The 25081-nt window shown below is 49.3% G+C and overlaps 1 protein-coding gene across 1 annotated transcript; it reads right to left on the minus strand.

Annotated features, from left to right (window-relative positions):
- Positions 1–3137: 3137 nt before the first annotated feature.
- SLC35B4 (solute carrier family 35 member B4) lies at positions 3138–14437 on the minus strand. The gene is made up of 10 exons (XM_041401053.1): positions 14240–14437; positions 10386–10499; positions 9819–9921; positions 8564–8613; positions 7847–7928; positions 6216–6276; positions 5759–5868; positions 5509–5584; positions 4748–4823; positions 3138–3921 (listed from the first exon to the last, which is right to left on the minus strand). The coding sequence occupies exons 1-10, from the start codon at positions 14314–14316 to the stop codon at positions 3669–3671; spliced, it is 1002 nt and encodes a 333-aa protein (XP_041256987.1). The 5' UTR covers positions 14317–14437; the 3' UTR covers positions 3138–3668.
- Positions 14438–25081: the final 10644 nt, after the last annotated feature.

Here is a 25081-nt window from a genome sequence, read left to right on the forward strand (position 1 = left end):
TGATTTGAGGATTTGAGCCTTTTTGGAGAATCTAAAATTTTGGTGGCTTAAGGACTTCAGTCTTTTTGGAGAACCTCAAATTCTAATGCTTTGAGGATTTGAATATTTTTGGAGAACCTCAAGTTCTGATTTGAGGATTTGAGCCTTTTTGGAGAATTTCAAACTCTGATTTGAATTTTTTGAGTCTTTTTGGAGAACCTCAGATTCTGATTTCAGGATTTGAGTTTTTTGGGAGAACCTCAAATTCTGATGGTTTGAGGATTTGAGCCTTTTTGGAGAACTTCAAACTCTGATTTGAATTTTTTGAGTCTTTTTGGAGAACCTCAAATTCTAATGCTTTGAGGATTTTAATCTTTTTGGAGAACCTCAACTTCTGATCTGAGGTTTTGGGGAGAACCTCAGATTCTGATGTTTTGAGAAGTTTTCTGGAGAACCTCAAATTCTGATTTGAGGATTTGAGCCTTTTTGGAGAACTTCAAACTCTTATTTGCATTTTTTGAGTCTTTTTGGAGAACCTCAAATTCTGATGGTTTGAGGATTTGAGTTTTTTGGAAGAACCTCAAATTTTCATGATTTAAGGACAGTCTTTTTGGAGAACCTCAGTTTCTCATGGTTTGAGATTTTGAGTCTTTTTGGGGAACCTCATTCTGGTGAAGATTTGAGTCTTGCCTGGGACCCAAAATCCAGACAGTTCTGAGGATTTGAGTGTTGCTGGGAGACCTCAAATCCCAAATTTCCTCCTCCCCAGCTGCTCCAGGCTCCCATCGATGCTGGATTTAGGGAAACTTGGATCTGATGGTGGGGTCTTCTCCAGAACTCCCCCAGCCAGGCTGAGTCTTTCCCATTTTCTCTCATATTAGAAAAAAATGGTGAGTTCTTACTCAGATTGGATATTCATGGAAAATTTCTTTGTGGAAAGGGCTGGAACAGGGCAGTGGAGTCCCCATCCCTGGAGGATTCCAAAGCCATGTGGATGTGGCACCTGGGGACTTTCATCAGTGGTGGCCTTGGCACTGCTGGGAACGGTTGGATGACCTTAGAGGGCTTTTCCAACCTGAACTATTCCATGATTCCGTTAATTTTCCAGCCACCAGCAAAGCACGAAACGAGACACAAAGCCAACAGCCTTTGAAGAGGATACAGATTTATTTCACTTTAAAAAAACCAACCCAAACCCACCCTAAACCCAACCGGCCACCCCGAAAGCGGTCGGGCTCCTTCCCTTCTCCAGCCTCTGCTAAAAAATAAGTGTTCTGATCTCTACACAAACATTAAAACTGAGCTAATCAGCAGCCCCAGCCTGGAGGGTTAATTAATTTTGGCTAACAAGGCCCTTCTGCCTGGACCTTTCCTCCTCTGTCCTCCAGCAGGAAGGGAATTGCCGCCACTCCTGCGACTCCATAAATACATCAGTGGTGGCCTTGGCACCGCTGGGAACGGTTGGATGACCTTAGAGGGCTTTTCCAACCTGAACTATTCCATGATTCCGTTAATTTTCCAGCCACCAGCAAAGCACGAAACGAGACACAAAGCCAACAGCCTTTGAAGAGGATACAGATTTATTTCACTTTAAAAAAACCAACCCAAACCCACCCTAAACCCAACCGGCCACCCCGAAAGCGGTCGGGCTCCTTCCCTTCTCCAGCCTCTGCTAAAAAATAAGTGTTCTGATCTCTACACAAACATTAAAACTGAGCTAATCAGCAGCCCCAGCCTGGAGGGTTAATTAATTTTGGCTAACAAGGCCCTTCTGCCTGGACCTTTCCTCCTCTGTCCTCCAGCAGGAAGGGAATTGCCGCCACTCCTGCGACTCCATAAATATTCCCGACGCACTCACCACGCCAGGAAGTTACAAAAAATGCCCCTGACAGCAACAAAGAACCCGTGGTTGATGGGCTGGGAGTGAAAAGCAAATGGTAAAAAAAAAAACAGGAGTGCCCAAATCCCCCAAATATTCCCGCATCCCACGGGAACTGGGGACAACGTGCAAGGTCCTGGAGAGGAAGAGTGACCCAGAGAATGATACACCTGGGAGCAGCTCCGTGTCAGCTCTGCTCAGTCCCTGGATAAAACAATCCCTGGATCCCACAATCCCTGGGTAAAACAATCCCTGGATAAAACAAACCCTGGAAAAAACAATGCTTGGATCCTACAATTCCTGGATAAAACAATCCTTGGGTAAAACAATCACTGGATCCTACAATTCCTGGACAAACAATCCCTGGATCCCACAATCCCTAGATAAAACACCCATGGACCTGGAGTTACAGCCCTGGTGTTTCCCTGCCGTGTTTGATCTCTGAAGAACCTCACCAGTTACTCCCTGCTCCTAAAATCCTTCATCCCAAGTTTCTGCTGGCTTCCCAACCTCCCCAGTCCCAGCTGAAGCTCCGTGTGAAGAGCCTGGAAGATGAACATCAGGGATAAAGGTTTTGCCTCTCTCTGGATCCTTCCTGGAGCCACCACAAACAGCTGGAACATCACCTGACCTACAGCTAGCCAGCCTCCCCATCTACAAAATCCCTGGAAAAATCCCATGGCACTTGAACTTCAGCTTTTTCAGGCTCAGGAAAAACGGAAATGGGGGGAAAAAAATCCTTCAGGACGTTGGGATGGAGCTGCAGGTCCTGGCAGCACCACACTGGCTCTGGGTGAGATGGAATTCCCTTTTCCCACACTGGGATTTGGGGTTGGGGCTAAACCAGTGCTCCCAGCACACATCATGGAGCCTTTCCCTTTTCCCATTCTGCCTCCCAGCAAGGATGAGGCCATGGAAAGCTGGGAAGGGGATTATCCCAAGCAGCTGATAAAAATCAGTAGTAAAAATAAAGGGAAGAAGTTTTGGAAAGGTGACCTTGGCTCAGGGAATGCCTGGCAGGGAGGTGCTGCCTTTCCATCACTTTGGGATTATTTTTTTTTCCGTCATTTTTCCTTTGCTATTAAACCCCCTTCATCCCTCCTGGATGCCTCAACTGGCCCAGCTGAGCAGGGACAGCAGCACCACCACGGGAACAAGGTGCTGCTCCAGGAAAACTGCAGGGAAGCTCCGGGAAAACCAGCCAGGGGTGACACTGAGGGACAGGGAGCCTCTGCCAGGCTGGCACAAAGCCATGAGGAAGCTGATCCCAAGGGATGGGAGGAGAAGTGGGACAGGGAGAGGAAACCCAGTCCTCTCAGGATCCACTGGAAGACTGGAAGCTCCAGCTGGGGCTGTATCCCACATCCTCCCAGCACAGGGATCAGGGATTCCCACTGGAATAGGGCTCAGCCATCAGCTCCAGACACCAGGACAATTAAAGGACGGCACCAAACTGGCTCAGGGTCCAACTGATCCAAGCCAACAGCAAGGAAGTTGGGCTCCCAACAAAGCTCTGGAACAGCTTCTCCTTAAAAAGGGTTATTCCAATGGCAAAAAAAAAAAAAAAAAAAAAGGGGGGAGGAAAATTTGGGAGCAAATGGAGTCACCTAAAAAAATGCCAACTCGTAAAAAATGCCCGGATTGTTTCTCCATGATCCTTCCCCAAGTGGAGGATCCCCGTTCTCCCAGGAGCTTGGCACAGCCAACACCTCCCCTGTTATAAAAACACCCCCTGGGGGGGAGGGGGGGGGCTCCCTGCTGCTCTGCTCTGGAAAACAACAAACAGGTCCCTGGGAAAAAATCCTTGGATTCACTCCTCCTTGGGCCTGCTGCTGCGGCGGCAGCGCGCCAGGAGGGGCCCGAGGCTGTTCCACACCTCGGTGTACATCAGGGTGCCCACGAAGACAAAGGCAGTGCCCAGCCAGTGCCAGCCCGTGAAGGGGTTCTGGAAGTACAGGATGGAGAAGATGAGGCTGACGAACTTGCGGAGCGTCACCACCAGGGTGACCGTCAGGGACGTGCACTCCGTGGTCAGGATGAAGACGCCGCGGATGCAGACGTACCTGGGGCAGGAGGTAAGGGACAGCTGTCGTGGAGATTGGGGATTCCCTTTGGGAATGGGCAGCCTGCTGTGCGTGGGGAAACTCCCTCCCACAATCAGATGGGTGGCAACGGGACACTACGAACTCAGGGACATCCCAAATATCCCAAATCTCTCAGGTCCCCCACTGTGCTGGCAAAAGGGTGACAATCCCTGCCACGGAGCCAAGGGAAGCTCCAGGCTCCTCCATTTCCACGGAGAAGTTCCAGAATCCCACAATGAACCAGGTTGGAAAAGATCTTTGGACCTTTGAGGTCCAACCTAAAAACCAAAGGTTTCCTTCTCCCGTATTTTTGAAGTTACACCAACAGCAGCTCCCAAGGGCAGGGAAGACTCAAGGAATTTCCTCCTCCTGAGAGAAGCAGGTAAGGGATAGCAGGGATGCAGACTGGGGATTCCCTTTGGGAATGGGCAGCCTGCTGTGCGTGGGGAAACTCCCTCCCACAATCAGGTGGGTTGGAACAGGATGCCACGAACTCAGGGACATCCCAAATCTCTCAGGTCCCCCACTGTGCTGGCAAAAGGGTGACAATCCCTGCCACGGAGCCAAGGGAAGCTCCAGACTCCTCCATTTCCATGGAGAAGAACTCCCAGGATCCCAGAACAAACCAGGCTGGAAAAGACCTTTGAGATCATCGAGTCCAGCCTCAAAAACAGAAGTTCCCTTTCCCCGTATTTTTGGAGTTACACCAACAGCAACTCCCGAGGGCAGGGAAGCCTCCAAGGATTTAGGAATGCAGCCCCAATCCTGCTGTGCCACAAAGGGTGGGATCAAGGATAAAGGATACTGGGTGATGACGTTCATGAGGAGGTAGAACCACATGATTGGCAGGGTCAGGCCGATCACCGGCACCTGGAACAGCTCTGCAGGGAAAAAGGACGGGATGAGGTCACTGCTGGAGGAGCCTCTCTGCTTGCCAGGACTAACTAACCATGATCCAGGACTCCCTGCAGCCTTGCACAGCCCTTCTGCTTGCAATTCCAGGGGGAAGAACAGAAAATAAGGAAAACCATTGGGAGAAAAGCTCTGTCTTGCTCTCCTGCGTCAGAGCTCTGGTGGCTGGAGGAATCCACTCTGTTCCCACAGCAAATCCTGGGGAGCACCAGCAAAAAAAACCCCAGCAGGTCCATGGTCACATCCCTCATTGAGGATTAGGTCCCGGTTCTCCCACTTCTGAGCTACCACGTTCCTTTTCCCAGGGATCACTCTTGGATGTGGCTGGTGTGTGAGAATTGGTAAGAAACTTGAGCTTTAACCATGGAATTATGGAATGGTTCCTTAAATTCCACCCCCTGCCATGGGAAGGGACACCTCCCACTGTCCCAAGCCCTCAATGTCCTTGGACACTTCCAGGGATCCAGAGGCAGCCTCAGCTTCTCTGGGAATTCCAGCCCAGCCAGGAATTCCTTCCTGCAAATTCCTCAAAATCCAAAAGGCTTGGAAAACCCCAAGGTGCCAGCATGCACAACTGCAGGAAGGGAACTTCCCAGAGGATTTTCCAGAGGATGGGAAGGCCCAGGAGCACGGATCCTTCAGCACAACACTCACCAGACTGGTTGAAGAGCACGGCGTGCTGGTAAATGTTGGGAGCCAGGAGCAGGAATCCAGGGAGTGGCAACGCGTGCTGGGGGGAGAAACAAACCCAAGGTGGGATCAGGAATCCACCCCAATTCCCTGCTGGAAAGCAGCTGGATCAGAGCAGGCTCCTCACTGCCCCATCCTGGCAGTGTGGGATCCTTTTTGTGCCCAGTCCAGGAGTGGAAGGGACCTTGGAGCAGGGAGAGCCCCAGGGACTCACGTTGTAGAAGAGGGCTTCCTTGGAGTGCTTCCCAAATTTCTTGTACAGTGTCTCCTGGAAAATCCCCATCCTGGCAGACATCAGCAGGGCGAAGGTGAGGGCAGCAATACCTGGAAGGGAATCACAACCCTGCAGCTTCAACTCACCAAATTTGGCTTTCAGGGGGAAAAAACCAAACAAACTGCCCCAGACTGGGTAAGAAAACTGATAACGATCCTGGGGTTTGATTGCAGTCTCCAAGAGATCCCTTAAAAATACCTGGGATGCAGTTTGTGCCACTACTGGTAACAATCAATCCCAGATTTCCCACCAAGAGACCCAGGTGGAGGTAGAAAACCACACTTTAAAGCCTCATCTGTGAACTCTTGTGCTGAAGAACACCTGGAGCAGCCCCAGCCCCTCTCCAGGGGAATTCCAAGAATCCTGCCGGTATCCCAGAAATGTGGCCCCCACATACCCAGCAACCACCAGAGGAAAGCCTGGGGTCCATCCTCTTGATTCAGGCTGGAGTCAGATGCCTGAAGGGAGACACAAGAGTCACCAAGAGCCACCAGGTCCCTACAGCAGCCACAGGTTTCCCACTCTGCTCCAGGGAATGCAGAGATTCCAGCAAAAAAAAGTGGCAGAATCTGATCAAATTAGGATTTTTCCTGAAAGGAATGGCCTGGTTGGATGACACTGAATTTTTAACCACAAACATATTCAGTGTTGCTTTTCAAGCTCCCAAAGCCAGCCCATTCCTGGGTTCCTGTGCTCCCATCCCATTCCCAGGTTCCTGTGCTCCCATTCCATTCCCAGGTTCCTGTGCTCCCATCCCATTCCCAGGTTCCTGTGTACCCATTCCCAGGTTCCTGTGTCCCCATCCCATTCCCAGGTTCCTATGCTCCCATCCCATTCCCAGGTTCCCGTGTCCCCATTCCTGGGTTCCTGTGTCCCCATCCCATTCCCAGGTTCCCGTGATCCCATTCCCAGGTTCCTTTGCTCCCATCCCATTCCCAGGTTCCTGTGTCCCCATTCCATTCCCAGGTTCCTGTGTCCCCATTCCATTCCCAGGTTCCTGTGTCCCCATCCCATTCCCAGGTTCCTATGCTCCCATCCCTTTCCCACATTCCTGTGTCTCCATTCCCAGGTTCCTGTGTCCCCATCCCATTTCTTCATTCCTGTGTCCTCAACCCACTCCCAGGTTCCTGTGATCCCCTTCCCAGGTTCCTGTGTCCCCATCCCAGAAATGACCTTCTAGGAAGGAATAAGAGTCCTGGCCAAGCCCATCAGGAGCTAAAACCAGACCTAAAACCAGGCTTATGGTCAAGAAATCGAGGAAATCAGGCTGAGGGCACAACTCCAGCTGGACTTGCCTCAGCTCTTTCCCTGTGCTCCAGGGAAAATCAGATTTATTCACATTTTCCACAAGTGTCAGCTCTAGCCCAAGCTCCAGCCCTGCTGGGAGTTGATCTGGATTAACAGAGCCAAGGCTGCAGAGCCCAGCCCTCCCTCAGCCATTCTGAGGGTAAAAAAGCTCTGAAATGATGGGAAATTTGGAGCTTTGACAGCTCCCTTTGATTTCCAACCTAGCAGAGCTGGATTAAGTGCAGCCAATTTTCACTCGGCCACCACTTTGTGCCATTTTTTTGTCACCAGCTGACAGGGTCAGGCCGTGGGTGCTGACCCAGGAAAAGCTCCCAGTGTGTTCCACATGGATTTGCTTCCCTCCCTCCTGCTCTCCAAGCACAGGCACTTTATTTAAGGGTCAGGCTGGATGACAACAGGAAAAATCCAGCCTGAAAGGCAACAACCTCTTGTGGGATGGAAAGAGGGAAGATTTCTGATGGCTTTTTGTTTAGGATTCACCTGCTCCTGCCTGCCACACAAAGCTTCTTTCTGTTACCTCTGAGGCCAAAACCAGACATTTATTCCCAACAAAAAGCAGTGTGAACAGGTGAACAGACACCTGTAATTAAATTAAATCCCACAGGAAAGTAAAACCAGGAAGAAAAGCTTCTGGGGAGCAGATGCAGAGGTAGGAAACACCTCGTGTCTCCATGAAAAATCAGGGAATTCCTGAGGTTCCTTGTCCCTTCCCATCCTTACCACTTGCTTGGCAGACATGAAGGTGCAGGTGAAGATGCCCAGGGACACCAGGGCTATGGAGCTGTATTTTGACACGCTGTACCTGCACAGGGGACAAGGGACACGTCACCAACCCCGCCTGGCTCACATCCATCCCCTGCTTCCCTGAATTCCTGCTCCACATCTGGGACAGCAGGCACATTCCCACTTCCTAACCCTGGCAGGGCCAGCAGACTCCAGCTCAGCACCTGAAGAAGCTGTGCTCCCCACATTTATCCCAGTTTATCCCAGTTTATCCCACAACTCCAGCCTTGACTCCGTGCAGGCACAGCTCAGCGTTATCAGCGTGTCATTAATGTGTTATCAGCATGTTATCAGCGTGTTATTAACGTGTTATCAGCGCTGCTGGAGCCACAGTCCCCAGCAGAAGGGAGGCACCGAGCTCCACCCCAGCCACAGCCAGCACAGCATCCCCCAGGAGCCCTTCCAGAAGAGCCAGGAGTGAACACAAGAGGCTGCAGCTGTGGAAAATCTCTTCCCAGCCCAAAATTCCAGCCAAGAAAGGAGGGAGAGGTGGAAATGCAGAAGGAGCTATTCCAGCCTCTGTGCCATGCTCTCTGTCCCAGTTTCCCATCATTAAAATCAGAATATTTAACAGGAAAAGTGATGGCACAAAAGACCCAGCAGGATTTAATCCGTGGCAGAGCATTCCCTGAAGAGCTGAAGGTTGTGATTTACCTTTTCTTCAGGATGATGATCCCTAGAGCCATGCTTGCTATGAGAGAACCCTGGAGGAAAAAAAAAGAAGGGAAAACCAAAACAGGAGGTCAGCAGACCACAATTCCCCAGCTTGGGATGCTGATCCCAAAGGGACACTGCAAACTCAGTGTGGTGGATGCCAGAACACCAAGAGAAACTGCAGGTTTGAAGCAGGAAAACTGACAGGGAGAAGGAACAGCTTCCTTGAGGCTGGATATTGGGAAAACTCCCAATATCCTGTCCAAGCCCTGGAGTCCCCATCCCTGGAGGGATTTAAAGCCCTGTGGATGTGGCACTTGGGACATGGGGCAGTGGTGGCTTGGCAGTGCTTGGACTCCATGAGTTTAAAGTTCTTTTCCTGCCTCAGTGATTCCATGATTCTGAGTCCCTTCATCCAGGAGAAGGGGAGAAGGTGAGCTGGGTGCCTTGGGAATAAGGATTGGATCTCCTGGCCAGGAGACCTCCCCTTTCTTTTTTTTTAAATGGTGTGATCAGAAGGTGGCCAAATCCCACTGGTTTGACTGGGACCAGGAGCCCAGCTCCAGGGATTGACTGCAGGAGCAGAACCACCCCTCACAGTTCATGTGGGACAGGTCTCCTTCAGCGTGGGCCGGTTTTATTCTTTTGAACCTCTCCTGATCCCAGATATTCCACCCCCAGGATGTGCTGTGGGGAAAGAGCTCCCATCAGGAGATTTTGTTATTCCCAACAGCTGGAGCTGCATTTCCTTGGGGTTTAAAAGATCTTTTAGCCTGGCACTCATCCACACTTAAGTAAAGATGCAGTTTAATGGTTTTTGTTTTTTTTTTTTTTCCCAAAGCAAAGACCTGTGCAGGTGGAATTAGGCCAAATCCCAAATCCATGCTCTCTGACCTGTGATGTTCAAGACCAGAACACAAACCATGTGGTGGCAGGGAAAGCTGGATCCCTTTGGCTAACCAGTGCCTGGGATTGGTTTTGTCACTGCCACTTCCCCCTCAGCTCTGGAATTCCAAATCCTGTCTGAGCCTGCTTCCCTGTCTACCCATTAAGCTGGAATTTAATGATCAACACCATAACGTGAAACCTTTGGAGCTGAGCTTTGGAGCGAGGCTGCTCTCCCACCAGCTGGAATTCAGGATCTCCACAGGGGTTTGGTGCTCTCAGGACACATGGAGCAGGGACAGTTCCAGCAGAAAGGATGGAATGGGAGCCCCAGGAAGAGGAGGAGGAGGAGGATGAGGACGGGGCTCACCGAGCGGAAGATCATGTGCAGCGGCATGGCGATGTTCAGGTTCAGGGCGTAGTTATTGACCACGCTGACGGTGAAGAACATGGCCACCATGATGAAATAGTTCCTGAAACAGGGAAAAATACCTGGGAGGTGTGCAGGAACCTCCCTGAGATGCTGAGAGACCCCTCACGAAAGCAGAACAGAGCTCCTGGGTCTGCCACCAAGCTCGTCCTCAGCAGAGAAATGTGAAGTGGATTTGGGTGATTTTCCAGGAAAACTTTCCCTTCCCACTCCCACCACACCAAATCCCAGAGACAAAAAGCTTTTGAAACACAACAAACTCTTCCCTGTGCAAAACTCTGCCCTATTCCTGTGACAGGGAAGGACCTGATGGCAACTTCCCATTAAAAATTCCTGATAAATCACTGTGGATTTTATCCAGCCTGACAGCTTCCCAACGTGGCTCTGCAAATGCTGCAGGACGGATGGGATTTCCAGAGGATAAGTGGAAAATCCATTTTATGAAAAGCTTTTTGGAGACAAGAGAGATCCAGGCAATTCCTGCTTGGGAAAACCTTGGGATTGTACCTGATGGGGATGGCCGGGCGCTTCCTCCCGAAGTTGGCCTCGAAGATGAAACCTTCCACTGCAATAAACAGGAACTGGGAGAAGGTGACGATGTTCCCACATCCTGGGAACTGCCTGCAGGCAGGGAGAGACAAGCATCAGAGCCATCCATGGAGAACTAACACCGGCATCCAACTAAAGAGTGAGAATCCCATCCCTTCTCCCAGAATCCCATGGCTTTTCCCAGAAAAGAGACCCACCCTGGAGAGGATTTACTCAGGGTTTATTCACCTGAGCTTGCGCAAACACCTGCAGGGTGTTTCCTCCAACATTTCCCAAGAGGAACTGGTCAGTCAGGTCGGGAAGTGAAAGAAAAAACTGCTGGATCTCCCTCTTTCCCACGGGAAGTGGCTTCAGGAGGACTCTGTCCCTTCCTAAAAGCTGCTGGGTTTGTTAGAGGTCGGGTGATCTGAGGTAATGTGCCTTTCCAGGGGGAAAAGGCAGCTGGAAATTCAATATTCCTCATTCCTGCTGCAGGAGGGAAGTGCCAAGGTCAGGTCTGCGCTGGCAGAGTGTCCTTGGTTCAGATTTGCTCAGTTTCCCCTAAAAAAGCTTCAGCTCCCCTGGGATTTCTGGATGCAAAAAAAAAACCTTTTGGTTGTGAATTCTAGAAGGGACCAAAACTCCTCACAGGAGCCAAAAAAAGTCCTGGCAGAAATCCCACGTGACATCCACGGATCTTTTTAATTTGACAGCAACTCCACAAGGTTTCAAAATCCACAAAATTTTGTCTGAGCTCCAAAGGGACCCTCTTAGTTCCCTTGTGTCCCCCTTAGAGGGACCCAGGAGTGCAGAAATGCCACCACCTCCGAGAAAACCAAACATTTATCCTGTGGGAACAGGAATTCCACACCAGGGAATTCAAACAAACCCTCCCTAAGGAGCTCCAGGGAACAGGGAAGGATTTCCTGGGAAGCAGAAGCTCAGAGGAGGCCGTGACAGGGCAGATAATGAGCAAGCTCGTGGGACATGGAGGGATTTAGGGAATCTTTCCAGGCCAAGAATTCCTGGGAGCTCCTCATGGAACACGCTGTCCCTGGCTGCAGTTTTGCAGGATTCAAGCTGGGAAATGCCCTGGAAAACAGGAATTTCCAAGCTGTCTCCTCCAAATTCTCCTCTGTCATCCAACAGAGCTCTCAGGAGCAGGAGCCACCTGGGGAATGCTGGGCTGGCCCAACAGCAGCTGGGAAAATTCCATTTTCCCTGCTTTTTCCAGGGATGGGCACCACCCTGAGCCACTTCCCTCTGCCAATTCCCACATTCTTCCCAGCTTCACTATCCATGAAACTTCAGCCCTGAGGATGAAAGGTTCAAAAGTTCCTGGGAGAAAGGGAAGAGACCTTGAAGCAGAGCCAGAAGCTGCAGGATTGCAAATCTTATCTCCAGCCTTATCTCCAGCCTTGCAGCTCCCGAGGAGATCACAAGGAGCTGGAAACCTGGGATAACCCAAGGCTGGGCTTTTCCTCCTCCCAGATCCCAGAGCCCTGGACATGACCCCATTTTATCAGCAGTGTTGGCACTCAGGGTTTTGTGCTGGTTGATAAGACACAGTTAAGAATGGCTCCTTCTCTGGCTCACAATCCTCGCTCAGATCCACCTAAAAAATGAGATAAATTTGGATCCAAGGTCTGCTTCAGCTGCAGATAACTGGAAAAAGTCCTCCCAGTAAGAAGTTTCCCTGCTCTCCCTCCTACTTCACCACATGGAAAGGGAGAAAATCTGATTTTTGGGCCTGATTTACATCCCTTTCACAGCAATTTGAGCCCCTCAAATCAAGAAATTTGAGATTTCTTGTTCTGCCTCCACAGCCCAGCAGAAATATTTCTCTCCTCTGCAGCCACTCTCCACACATTTAAAGTATTTTGTCTGCCCTCAGGCATTTCCAGACTAAACACTTCTCATTCCTTTGCTTTCCTTATAAATCCTGAGCAAATTTCTTCCCAATCACCTTTGGCTACTCCTCACCAGCCTGGTCACTGCCTTTTCCTGGGATCCTGCTCCAGGATTTTGCTTTTTATGGCAATATTCACCTGCAAGAGGAACTTTTCCTTCCAAAACCCAAACAAAATAACTGGTGTTATCCCAATTTTGGGACTAAAGGTGAGCAGGGCAAGTAAAAGGCACAGGAATTGAGCTGGAGGAATTTTTAGGAATGGAGGAATTTTTAAAGGGGATGAGAGATGCTGCCTGAAAGAAGGTTTTGTGTGAAAAGCAGCTTTTCCTTGATGTCTGCAATTGGTCTTCTGGAATTTGCTCCCCTGGGCTTCAGTCACCTTTGAATAATTCAGTCTTTGAACAGAGCCAAGTGTTTTGGTTTAAGGTTTGCTTGGAGGAGACAGAGTGGCAAAAAAAAGCCAAATCCAAAGGGGTTTTTTTGCTTCCAAGGGGTTCATTCCTCCTCTGTCACTCAGGCAGGAAAGGCAGAGATTGGAGTAATCCCTGAGAGGAAAAACAACTCCTCACACAAGGTCTCTTCTTCCAGGAACTGCTTCTTGATTTATCCAGGGATTGTGCACCATTTTGGAGCAGATATCCCAACTGCTGGGTTTTGCAGTCCCCTTTTCCTTTAATCATCTGGGATATTGACGGGCTGGGAGGGATTAAGGGCTGGTTTTGGAAGCTGGAGTGCACTGAGGGCTCAGGGGGTGCAGCCCCATGCTGACTCACTGGGATTTTACACACCAAACCAGTTCAGGCACCACTTATTTTCCCAGTTGGGCTTTCCCAGCTTTCTGATCAGCCCTTTCCCAAACCCACCCAGCCTTCCTCCATCAGGGTGAGGAAGGGGAGATCCCCAAAAACATCAGGGTGAGGTGAGATCCCCAAAAACATCAGGGTGAGGAAGGTGAGATGAGATCGCCAAAGACATCAGACTGAGGAAGGTGGGATCTCCAAAAACACTGGGGTGAGGAAGGTGAAATCCCAAAAATCATCAGGGTGAGGAAGGGGAGATTCCCAAAAACATCAGGGTGAAGAAGATGAGATCCCCAAAAACACCAGGATGAGGAAGGTGAGATCCCCAAAATCATCAGGATGAGGAAGGTGAGATGCCCAAAAACATCAGGGTGAGGCGAGATCCCCAAAAACATCAGGGTGAGGAAGATGAGATCCCCAAAAACACTAGGGTGAAGAAGGTGAGATCCCCAAAATTATCAGGGTGAATGAGGAAGGTGAGACCCTCAAAATCATCAGGGTGATTGAGGAAGGTGAGATCCACAAAAACACCACGATGAGGAAAGCGAGATCCCCAAAAACATCAGGGTGAGTAAGGAATACGATCCCCAAAAACATCAGGGTGAGGAAGGCGAGATCCTCAAAATCATCAGCCTCCAATATGGGAATTCAAGGGGACTCGGTGACTTTGCAGCGAGTGGCGATCCCAGGTGGAAAACATTGCAAGATTCCAAGCTCGCAGTGCCAGGTGAGAACATTCCCGGCTGGCTGTCCCCGGGGGCAGCTCCTGTGCTGTCCCTGCCATCTCAGCGCTGCCCGGCATGGGGACACCGCTCCTTGTGCCCGGACAGGTCACCCACACGGGGGGACACCCCAAAACACCTCCAAACAACACCCCAAATCCCGATCCAGCGGGGACACAGGGCGCTGATGCAGCTCTGGGCTCCTCCATGAGGGGCACCAAGGCCTGAGGGGTAAAACCCCCTCAGTGCCAGCCGCGGGTGCCCCCGCACCCCAAATCCCCCAGAGCCACCCTGGCACTGCGGCCCCTCACACACCCTGAGGGGGTGATCACCCCGATCCCGCTGGAATGGGCTCCCCTGACCCTTTATCCCCCCCAAATCCTCCCCGCGGCCCCGCACCTGGCCAGCAGCTCCAGGAACACCACGTTGCTGCAGCAGCCGCCGAACACCAGCCCCACCGCCACGGCCGGGTGCATGGTGTCGCTCCGGGCAACGAGGCGGCGTCCCGGGCCGCGGCCGCATCCCGATCCCGGGACTCTGCTCGCTCCCGGCCCCGCCGCCCCCGCTTCCTCCGGCCGCCGGTAGTTCGCTCCCTGCCCGCCGCTGGGCGGACTACAACTCCCGGCAGGCTCCGCGCCGCCTCAGCGCGGCTCCCGGCGGGCACCCAGCCGCGGGGCATGAGGGGAGTTGTAGTTCTGGGATGCAGGGTGTAATGGCGGCGCTGAGGTGGCGTCAGGAGGAGGCGCGGCTGCAGCGCTGGTTGTGGTGAGGAGCAGCCCGTAATTGACTTTTTGGGGTTATTTAGTGACCCCAAAACGCCAGTTAGAGGCAGTTCCTAAGGATGCCGCGCCAAAGAATTCTTTTGCTGTTCAAATTAATAATTATTAGTGAAAGGGAGAGCTGGGGGTGCTCACCTGGAGAGGAGAAGGATCCAGGGAGAGCTTCCAGCACATTCCAGGGCCTGAAGGGGCTCCAGGAGAGCTGCAGAGGGACTGGGGACAAGGGATGGACAGGACACAGGGAATGGCTCCCAGTGCCAGAGGGCAGCCATGGATGGGATCTTGGCCATGAGGAATTCCTGGCTGGGCTGGAATTGCCAGAGCAGCTGGGGCTGCCCCTGCATCCCTGGAATGTCCAAGGAAGGATTGGAGCAGCCTGGGATGGTGGGAGGTGTCCCTGCCATGGCAGGGGTGGCACTGGGTGGGTTTAAAGTCCCTTCACACCCAAAAATTCCAGAATTGCATCATGAGTGTAACTTCCAGTTCTAAGGTTTCATGGCATCCCCTCAAAAACCATCTGTCAAACCCCCTGTGACCAGCAGAAACTACACGGACTCAGGAGTGGGAATTCCATCCTACAGATGCTTCATTTCCAATCCATTTTTGAGCTGATTCAGACCCTTATCCCTTTTTTCACTTTGGAATTCCACAGGTGTGAAATCCCACAAACAAATCCCAGATCGGCCCAAGAATGAAGCGCTGCATTTTTCTGACTTCCAGCACCTCCAGGAATGTGAATAAACCTGGGCAGCTCCTCTGCTGCTCAAAGCTGCTCAAGACAGGGTGAAACTGCCAGGAATTCCCTTTTTTTTTTTTTTTTTTTTTGGCTCACTGTGAGACTTTTTGGGCTCTCTGACTCCAAACTGGAGATCCCAAGGTTCCAAATTCTTACCTGGGGGCTGGAAACTGAGATTGGTTGGAGCTCAGGACTTGAAAACCTGGAAACTGAAGCCACAAGAGCCAGAAAGTTTTGGATATCTCCAGGATTTTGCCTGCAGGTAGAAACCCTGCACTCTCTTGATTGCAACCATACCAAAATTTGGGGATTTGGAGCCTCCTGAGTGACATTTCCAGGTATTTTGGCTTGGATGTTCAGACAGGAAATAATTCTTTGAGGGTTCTGTGAGTCCCTGGAAACCCAAAGGTTTTGCTGAGCTCTTGCTCTGTATTTAACTGAAGTTCACTGTGCCCACACCTGACCAAATAATTTGGTGTTTTCTGACCTCTCTTTAGGTAGAAACCCTCCAAGTGACTTCCTTGGTCTTCCATCAAGCCTTTTCAAACGGTTTGTTTTTAATTAAAAAGCACCACGGCTCATTAGCAGCAATCAGAGCCGATTTCTGGGCTTCAGAGGAAAACTGCAGCCTTGTGCAGGATCCCTGCTCCAGCAGAAGCACAGCTGGCACTGCAGGAGGGCTGAGCCCCCATGGGATGGGACTGTGCCACCACCCTGACCCACAGGGCTCAGCTCCTGCTCTGACTCTGCCTGGGGTTTGTTTTATTTGTACTATTGCATTTGTATTTTTAATTTTCCAATTAAAGAACTGTTATTTCTGCTCCCATATCTTTGCCTGAGAGCCCCTTAATTTCAAATTTATAATAATTCAAAGGGAGGGGGTTTACATTTTCCATTTCTGGGGAGGATCCTGCCTTCCTCAGCAGACACCTGGCTGTTCAAACCAAGACAGATCCCTTGCCTGGCTCCTCTCCTCCCCATTCCCATTCCTGAATCCCATCCTGCTGCTTTTCCCAGGGAAAGATGAAGAATTCCTTGTGGGATTTGGCTGTGCAGACAAGGCTGGACCTGCCCTCATTCCCTGAATTCCCCTCAGGATAAAAAAGAGATTTGGAAGCAGTTGGGAAATGATACTTGGGGTGAACGTGGGGGTTTGTTTGGTGGTTTATTCCCTGGTTTTCATCCCAAATGTCTGGGAAATGAAGGGAGGGTGAAAGAGGGAAGAGCACTGTGGATTTTAGTGGGATAACAGCCAGCTGTGGGATTTGGAATGCTGAGCTGGATTCCCTTTTTAGGGATATTTTAGCTCTTCAACAGCCTGTTACTAATTCCATTTTTTAGTGGGTTTAGGTGGGGAGACTCTCACACAACATTCCCAGAGCAGCTGTGGCTGCTCCATCCCTGGAATTGTCCAAGGCCAGGGCTGGGAGCAGCCTGGGATGGTGGGAAGTGTCCAGAGGGTGGAACTGCAGGAGTTGAAGGTCCCTTCCCACCCAACCCATCCCAGGATTCCAGCACAGCCAAGCTGAGGACACAAACAGAGATCAGCCCCGTCCTGAGGGGAAACCAGGGAGCAGATCCTGGGATTTGGATTCCTCCCCACTGTTTTTATTGCCGTGGCAGGGATGAGTATTTATGGGGAAGAATGAAATCCTTTTTGGTGCCTGAATCCCAAACTGATCCAACCCAGAGCCCTGCTGGGACAGACACCTCCTGTCCTAAATCCCTCAGCTCCAAAAGTTCCCATCTCAGCTCCTTCACCTTTTTTTTGGGAATGTGCACAGCAGGAATTCCAGAGGTACAGCCCCACTTCCACTGGAAATGCCCCCACCCGTGGAATTTTGCAGCTGGAGGAGTTTTTCTTTCCTCTCTTGGAAAGATTTTGTGTTTTTTTTGCTTTAAATTTCCCCTTTTTGTGTTCTATCACATTAATTAAAAATAAGCAAAAGAGATATTTTTATATCTATTTATTTTAGGTACTTTTGAAGGGCTGAGTCTCCTCCCCTTAAATTGTCCCATTCTTGGGAATATTTATTCCATCAAAACCTTCCAGCTCCCCCAACTCGTCCTGCTGCTCCCTCCTCAGCAGAGAGGGATTTTTCCCAGAGATATTTTTCCCAGGAATTCCAGTTATTTTTTAAAATGTGTCTCATTTTTGGAGTTTTCCTCAGCTCAGCATTCCAGAAATTATCCCTATTTCTCTGGAGAGAGAGGAGAAATTCCTGCTATCCCAAACATTTCATTTTCCGTGAGATCCAGGGAGTTTTTTTTTTTTTTCCACTGCTGGATTTTTCCCTGAGTTTTTCCCTTGGTCCATAGTTCCAGGCTCCTTTCTTTTCATCAATTTTTAAATTCCCCCAATATTTTTATTCCTTTTCTTTGCCTCTGCCAAGTTTTTGGGGGTTTTTTTTGGATGGATGAATTCCAATTTTTTTCTTGCTGCTCCAACTGCCTGTGTGTGTTGGAACTTGTCAAAAATACTAGAGCCTAAAAACTCCGGGCATATTTTGGGGCAAAATTTGAAATAACTCTCTTTTTTTTTTTTTTGTTTTAAACCCTCTCCCCCTTCCTCCTCCTCATTCCTTAAGGTTGTTAAATTTGACATCCCTGTAAATGAGCTGGAAAAACTCCAAGCTGAAGTGCTTTTCCCTTTGGAAAACCTCCCTAAATCGGATTTGTCTCTCCACGCTTTAGGCAAGTGACTTTCCAGAGGTGATTGATGGGAATCATTTCCATTAAAATTCACTAAAAACCTGCAAAAAAAGGAGATTTTTATAAGTTTTTAAACTGTTTTGTTTTTTTTTTCTTGTCCAGAAAGTGAATCAGAGCCATCTATATCCAAACCTGTTTGGATTTGGAATTTTGGCCTTCAGTGGGATCCAAGGGAACCCTCTCTAAAATGTTTTTCTCTGGGCTTTGTGACTTTTTCTGCTTTTGCCTCCCACATTTGGGAATTTGAACTCTTCCCAATCCCATGGAACCAAACTTCCATTTCCGAGCACTGCAGGACGTAGAGGGATTTGAAAAATTTGGGAATTCCAGCTCTTCCCGACCTGAGTGCCACATCCAGGAATTCCTTGGACCCTTTCCTTTCCCTTTTCCCTTGGGGCCAGCAGACCCTCACACCCTCGTTCTAAAACACCCCTAATTAACCTAAAGTGACCTTCCTTTAATTGAAAACCACCACTCTTTGTCCCACCACAAACTTGTTCCCATTTTTTTTTACAGGCCCTGGAATCCTCACCTGAGAGAAACAACAAAGGAAGAAAATTCAATTTTTTCTCTTGCTGCTCCATTGCCTGGAATTTTTCCCTGAATTCCGTTCTGCTGGTGGGGTCATCTCAAGGACCACCAGGGGTGGCCTCCTGAAGGTCATAAATCCTGGGAATGGAGCTGGGAATGGGCAGCTCCACATTTAACCCCTCAACTGCTAGCACAGTCCCTCCCTCTTCTCTGTATTTCCCTAAAATGAGGAATTTGAGATTTATTTCTGGTTGTGGTGGGAGTTTAGGGTGGGTTATGGGTGATCCCTGTTTGCCTCGGTCTTTTATTCCCTCTTCAGTTGTCCATAAATTACTCCATTTTTACATAAATTACTCAGTTTTTAATAAATTACTCAGTTTTCCATCAATTACTCCATTTTTCCTTCAATTACTCAATTTTTCCATCAATTACTCAATTTTCCCAGAAATTATTCCAGGTTGTCCATAAATTATTCCAATTTTTCATAAATTATTCCATTTTTACATAAATTACTCCAGTTGTCCATAAACTACTCCATTTTTCCATCAATTACTCATTTTTTTCAGCAATTACTCCAGGTTGTCCATAAATTTTTCAATTTTCCCATAAATTACTCCATTTTTCCATAACTTACCTTTGTCCCCATGGCTCCTAGGGTTTCCCTGCAGCTCAGCCTCAAGGGAATCCCATTGTCCTGTGGATTTTCCAGGTTTTTCCAGCCCCACAGGCACTCCAGGTGGCCCTGTCAGTGCTTTGATGTCGTTTTGGATCCTGCCATGATGCACAGACAGCATTCCCAATAGTTCTCCCAGATTTTAAATACCCAGATCATGGAATTGTGGGATGATTTTGGTTGGAAAAGACCTCCAGGATCATCAGGTCCAACCCTGAATATCCTAAACCACGTTGCCAAGTGTCACATCCGGTTGTTTTTTTGGACACTTCCAGGCATGGAGACTCCAGAATTTCCCTGGAAAAGCTGTCCCAATTCCTGACCACTCTGTCAGTGAAGGAATTTTTCCTAAAATCCAACCTGAACCTCCTCTGGCACAGCTTGAGGCCTTTTCCCCTCATCCCATCACGAGATGCCTGGGAGAACAGGCCCGACCCAAAATCTCCTTCCAGGGAATTTTGGGAATTTTCCCTCGTGCAAGAATTGAGTGGCAACAAATGAAGCCAAGGATTGAGGTTGGAAAACAAGGAGAAGAGATAAAAAGCAGGATCAAAACCTGTGGGAATCATCGCCACTGGACCTGGAGAAGGTTAAAAAAAATTTTTAATGGTTAAAAAATGTAAATATTCCCAGAAGTTCCTGCAGGGTGGTGAATGGAAACACATTCCAAGGTGCATCCAGGAAATCCCTGGATTATGGAAGGATGGAGCTTCTCCAGGTGCTTTTCCTGCTCTTCCACTCCCGTTATCCCCGGAGGGAACAAACCCCGGCCTCCTCCCGTGACTTTCCCTCATCCCTGGCTCCCAACATCTGCTGCTTTTGCAGGAATATTTCCCTGGCACCAGCTGCAGCTCCCTGGCAGCACGAGAGGCAGCAGGGTTGACTCCCAGCTCCTTGATTTTTCCCGGAATCTGCAGGATTTCCAGCGTGTCCCGGAGTGCTCAGCTCCCTTTCCATCCGAGGATGAAACATCTCAAAATGCTGAATTTTGGAATGCTCCCCTTTTGTCTTCTATGGAGCAGGTGAGTGAAAAATGGGAAAAATCTCTGGAAAAATGGGGGGAAATTCTGTTGTAGTCCTTGCCTTCCAAAGTGAGGACATGAGATAAGGTTGGGATTCTGAGTCTGATTGGAATTATGTGCAAAAAACCAAAAAATACTGCAAAGGAGGGAAAATGAGATTTCTCCTTTTCCTGTTACTGGGGTTTTTATACTGTGACCTGCTCATGAATTTACAGGCTGGCACATCCCACTTGGAGCAAAAAATATCTGGAAGGGGACAAAAAATAAAAAGAGATCTGTGAAGTTCCTTAAATATTCCTTGGGACACTTGGATTCAGGAGGATGATGCAAATTTAGGGATAATTTTCCTCCTTCCTTGCATTAAATCAAATCCTGCTGCTTAATATTTACAGGGAAGATAAAATCTGAAGTGGAGGCTTAAAATCTCATCCAGAGGAGTGGCTCTGGTTATTTTTAGGGACCACTGGCTGGTTTTTCCATTGGATAAATCAGAATTCCAAGCTGGCAGCAGCTGGGGTCCTGTGCCGTGGCTGGGGTGGGTGGCTGTCACCATGAGGGGACAATTTTGTGTCCCCCACGTTTATCCTTCTCCATTTATTTTTATTGCAAAGAAACAGGCTCAGCCTGATGTTGTTCCATGGCAGAAATGGGATTTTATCCCTCTCTTTTCCATCTGATTCCCTGTGGAACAGCCACAAATTTCATCCCATGGAAAAACAAAATCCAAACCCCAGGAAGGGCTGGTGACAGAGGCCACCCTTTCTCTGTTCAGGAAATGCAGGCAAGAAAGCAAAAAATCATTTATTTTATTTTATTTTATTTTATTTTATTTTATTTTATTTTATTTTTATTTTTTTTTATTTCATTTCATTTTCTTTCATTTTATTTTATTCCCATTATTCTTTTCCCTTTCCAATTCTTTTAATCCTGCTAATATTAATGCTATTTAATATTATTAATATCCTAACAATATTAATATTATTAATACCCTGAAAATATTAATATTATTCTTAATACCCTGACAATATTAATATTATTTCTTTAGGGACAGACTGGAGGTGGCACTCAGTGCTCCGGGCTGGTGACAAGGTGGGGATTGGGCACAGCTTGGACTTGGTGATCTTGGAGGGCTTTTCCAACCTAAATAATTCTGGAATTCTGTGGAATGTGATCCATAGGATCCCTCCAGAGCTCTGGGAAACTCGGCAGGGGAAGGGAAGATTTTTGGTGTTGGTGATGAGCAAAGTAGGACCTGAGCAACTGAACCTTCTGGAAGTTCCTGAGATGCCTCCAGCAGGGAATTCTGTGCTTGGAACGGGGATGTTCCAGCTGTGGTGAGTGGGATCCATGGCTCAGATCTGAGGGCTTCCCTCCCCATCCCACGTCACTCCCCCGCCTTTCCCCAGGATCCCTGTGGAGACAGAGGCATGGCTGACACCTCCCAGACCTTCCATCCAAATATCCTGGAATGAGAGCAGGCTCTGAGGTCTGGGAATGATCAGGCTGGGAATAACGCCATCCCAAAAACCAGAACGGGCAAAAATCGCTGCTGGATCGCCACCAAAATTGTGGCCAAAAATTCCCAACGCGTGTAATTGCAAATCCCATCGCTTCCTGGAGCTCACAGGGCTGAGCAGCTTGGGGAAAAAAAGCTTGGGAAGAGGTGAGAAAATGGCCTTTGGACAACTTGGAAGAGGTTCTCATCAGCAGCTCCTCTGCTGGGCTGCAGGGGGATGTTTTTGGGGTGGTTTTGGGATGGTTTTGGGAGCTGGAGTCCCGTTGATTTTGGGATAGGAATATCTACATATGATGGATTTCCCCCTGCTGGGCTCCAGAAGTGGGAATGGATCCCATTAAAAGCTTCAGCTGTTTCAACTGCTCTGATTTTCTCTTCAGCTGAAGGATGGGTTTTTAACAGCAGAATTTTGACCAGAATTTTGGCTGCTCCCCAGTTTGGAGTGACCCAGCCTGCAGAGCAGTCCTGTGGGAATGGGATGAATCCAGACCTCATCCCTCTCTGAGGGATTTTTGACCATGGTGGCTCAAAATCACAAATTCTCATAAATTTCCCTCTTTTTTTGCCATTTTACTCCCCACAGGGCTCATCCCAGGAGGACAGCACTGGGAATGTGCTCCAGGACTGAGGCCAGAACCTTTTGGTCTCAAAAACGTTGAGAGAAGAGGCCATGATTGGGTTGGGAAATTGAAAAATTGGGAAATTTGGATCTCAGTGACCAAACTGAGGTGGCTTTTCCATCCCTGGCAAGGTTTTTGTCACCTGCCCACCATGGAATTGCCACCCAGCTCTGCACCAGTGGAGCTCTGGGACTGGCAGCAGCACATCCCAGCCTGGAAATCCCAGAATTCTGGGATCACTGAGGTGGGAAAAGCCCTCCCAGCCCCAGCTGTGCCCAATCCCCACCTTGTCCCCAGCCCAGAGCCCTGAGTGCCACATCCAGGAGTTCCTCAGACACCTCCAGGGACGGGCACTCCAAACCTCCCTGGGCAGCCTCTTCCAATTCTTATCAACCCTTTCCATGAGGAAATTTCCCATTCCTGGAGTGGCTCCCTCTGGATTCCATGTTGGGGTGTTTTCCCTGGTTCAGATTCCCAGATCTCCCCTCCATTTCTGATCTAAATCTGCTTTTATTTCCCACGTTGAAACATTCCCAGTGAAATCCTGCACCTTCCAAGTCAAAACCCCCTTTCCCAGTGTGATCTAGACCATCCTAAATTGAGAAACCCCCAAAAGGTCCTTAGTGCTCCAAAGGAGATCCCTGATGGATTTTAATTTTCCATTTTTTTTAATGAAATTGGTGGATGCTTCAAAGAAGATCCTGAAGCAATTTTTCTTTTCTATTTTTTTTTTAAATTAAATTGATGAAGGGTGGGCATGTTTGGAATTGTTTTCCATGGATCCCATGCAGGGTCACACTTTGCTGAGGTGACTCTGGCTCCTGGAACTCATCCAGCTGTACATTCCCTGGAATTCAGCTGGCCTTGGATTCACTCTGGAGATTCAAAAAGCTGAGCAAGGAACCAGGACTGGTCCCATCTGCTCATTCCTTAATTACTCTTCCAAAGATTTGGAGCAATCCCCTTCTCCCAGTCCGCATCCAGGGGAGGCTGCTCTTGTTTCCCTGGATCAATCCTTGGGTTGCTCCGGGTATTTTTGGCTGGAGAAAGGAGCAAGTTTTGGCATGGCCATAAATAAGGGAAAGGGTGAAAGGTGTCTGTGGGAAGAACCAGTTAAACCAGGCGTGGGGAGGAGGAACTTCCCATAATCCCATTGACACCCCTGGTGTGGGGTTGGTCATTCCAAGCAATGCTTCATCTCCCTGTTTTCCATTTTGAAAAAGGAGGGAGAGGGATTTTTTTTTTTTTTAATATGGATACAGTGACAGGACACAGGGAATGGCTCCCACTGCCAGAGGGCAGCCATGGATGGGATCTTGGCCATGAGGAATTCCTGGCTGGGCTGGAATTGCCAGAGCAGCTGGGGCTGCCCCTGCATCCCTGCAGTGTCCAAGGCCAGGCTGGACACTGGGGCTGGAGCAGCCTGGGATGGTGGGAGGGTTGGAACTGGGTGGGCTTTAAGGTCCCTTCCATCCCCGTCTGGGATTCTGGGATTCTAAACCACCTTTGTTGGGTTTTCCATGGAGCAAAGTGGGAGAGTCCAGCAAGGAAAACAACTGGGAACACAATTTTGGGGGCCAAATTTCTCAAATGCTTATCTCAAAGTGGGGCTGATAAGAACCATCCCATGAGCTGGAAATCCTCAAAGCTCCACAGGGCTGAGTGAGACCTCATGGAGCATCTTCACTCCAGCTGTTCTTGGTCCCATCTCTCATCCCAAAAAGTCATTTTTGGGTCTTCCCTGCTGCTTTCAGGGCCTCAGGAAGAACAATGGGACAGAAACAGGGGCTGGAGGCTTTCCTGATGTTTTTCCTGAGGTGCTTTGGGATCAGAAAACGCTGCTGGAGCTTTCCCAGCTTTTATCTTATGGATGAGGTGTGGCTGCCAGGACTTTTTGCTCAGTATGAAGCCAGAATTCCAGCAGATGGAAACCCTTCCCTCTCCAGAGGTGTTGGCATTCTGGGAAGTGGTGAGTGCTCCTCTTTGTTTGCCTTGCCTTGCTCCCATTGATTGACCCCAAATATTCCTGCTTGCTCCAGGAGCTGAGGAGCCTGGCTTGGAAACCTCCCAAATTTGCTTCAGCACAGTTTATTTTTGTGGTTTCCTTTGGCCTGAGTTTGGTGTTCCCCCACTCCTGTTTTTTGGGGTTTTTTGACAATTAAAGAACTCGTTTTGTTCTTCACCCCTGCCCTGGGTCTTTGATGGAGCCTGTTTGCCTCCAGGGTTTGGGAATAAAAGCATGGAATTGTTCAGCTCCAGGTGTTCCCATCACACCTGTCAAGAGCCCAGCATGAAAATTCCACATGGCCCGAGCCCAGATCCATGGGGAAAAATGACCCATCCCAACATTTATGGGCAGGGACACCTGCCACTGTCCCAGGCTGCTCCAGCCCCAGTGTCCAGCCTGGCCTTGGGCACTGCAGGGATGCAGGGGCAGCCCCAGCTGCTCTGGCAATTCCAGCCCAGCCAGGAATTCCTCATGGCCAAGATCCCATCCATGGCTGCCCTCTGGCACTGGGAGCCATTCCCTGTGTCCTGTCCATCCCTTGTCCCCAGTCCCTCTGCAGCTCTCCTGGAGCCCCTCCAGGCCCTGGAATGTGCTGGAAGCTCTCCCTGGATCCTTCTCCTGTCCAGGGGAACATTCCCAGCTCT

Source organism: Onychostruthus taczanowskii, unplaced genomic scaffold (assembly GCF_017590055.1).
Source record: "Onychostruthus taczanowskii isolate IOZ18803 unplaced genomic scaffold, ASM1759005v1 scaffold184, whole genome shotgun sequence".
Lineage (NCBI taxonomy): Eukaryota > Metazoa > Chordata > Aves > Passeriformes > Passeridae > Onychostruthus > Onychostruthus taczanowskii.

Coding starts and splice junctions, on each gene's coding strand:
- SLC35B4 (XM_041401053.1), bottom strand. CDS start 14,316: ATGCACCCGGCCGTGGCGGTGGGGCTGGTGTTCGGCGGCTGCTGCAGC. Junction 9,922..10,385: donor CGCCCGGCCATCCCCATCAG/GTACAATCCCAA, acceptor TCCCTGTTTCAG/GAACTATTTCATCATGGTGG. Junction 5,585..5,758: donor AGGAAGCCCTCTTCTACAAC/GTGAGTCCCTGG, acceptor TTCTCCCCCCAG/CACGCGTTGCCACTCCCTGG.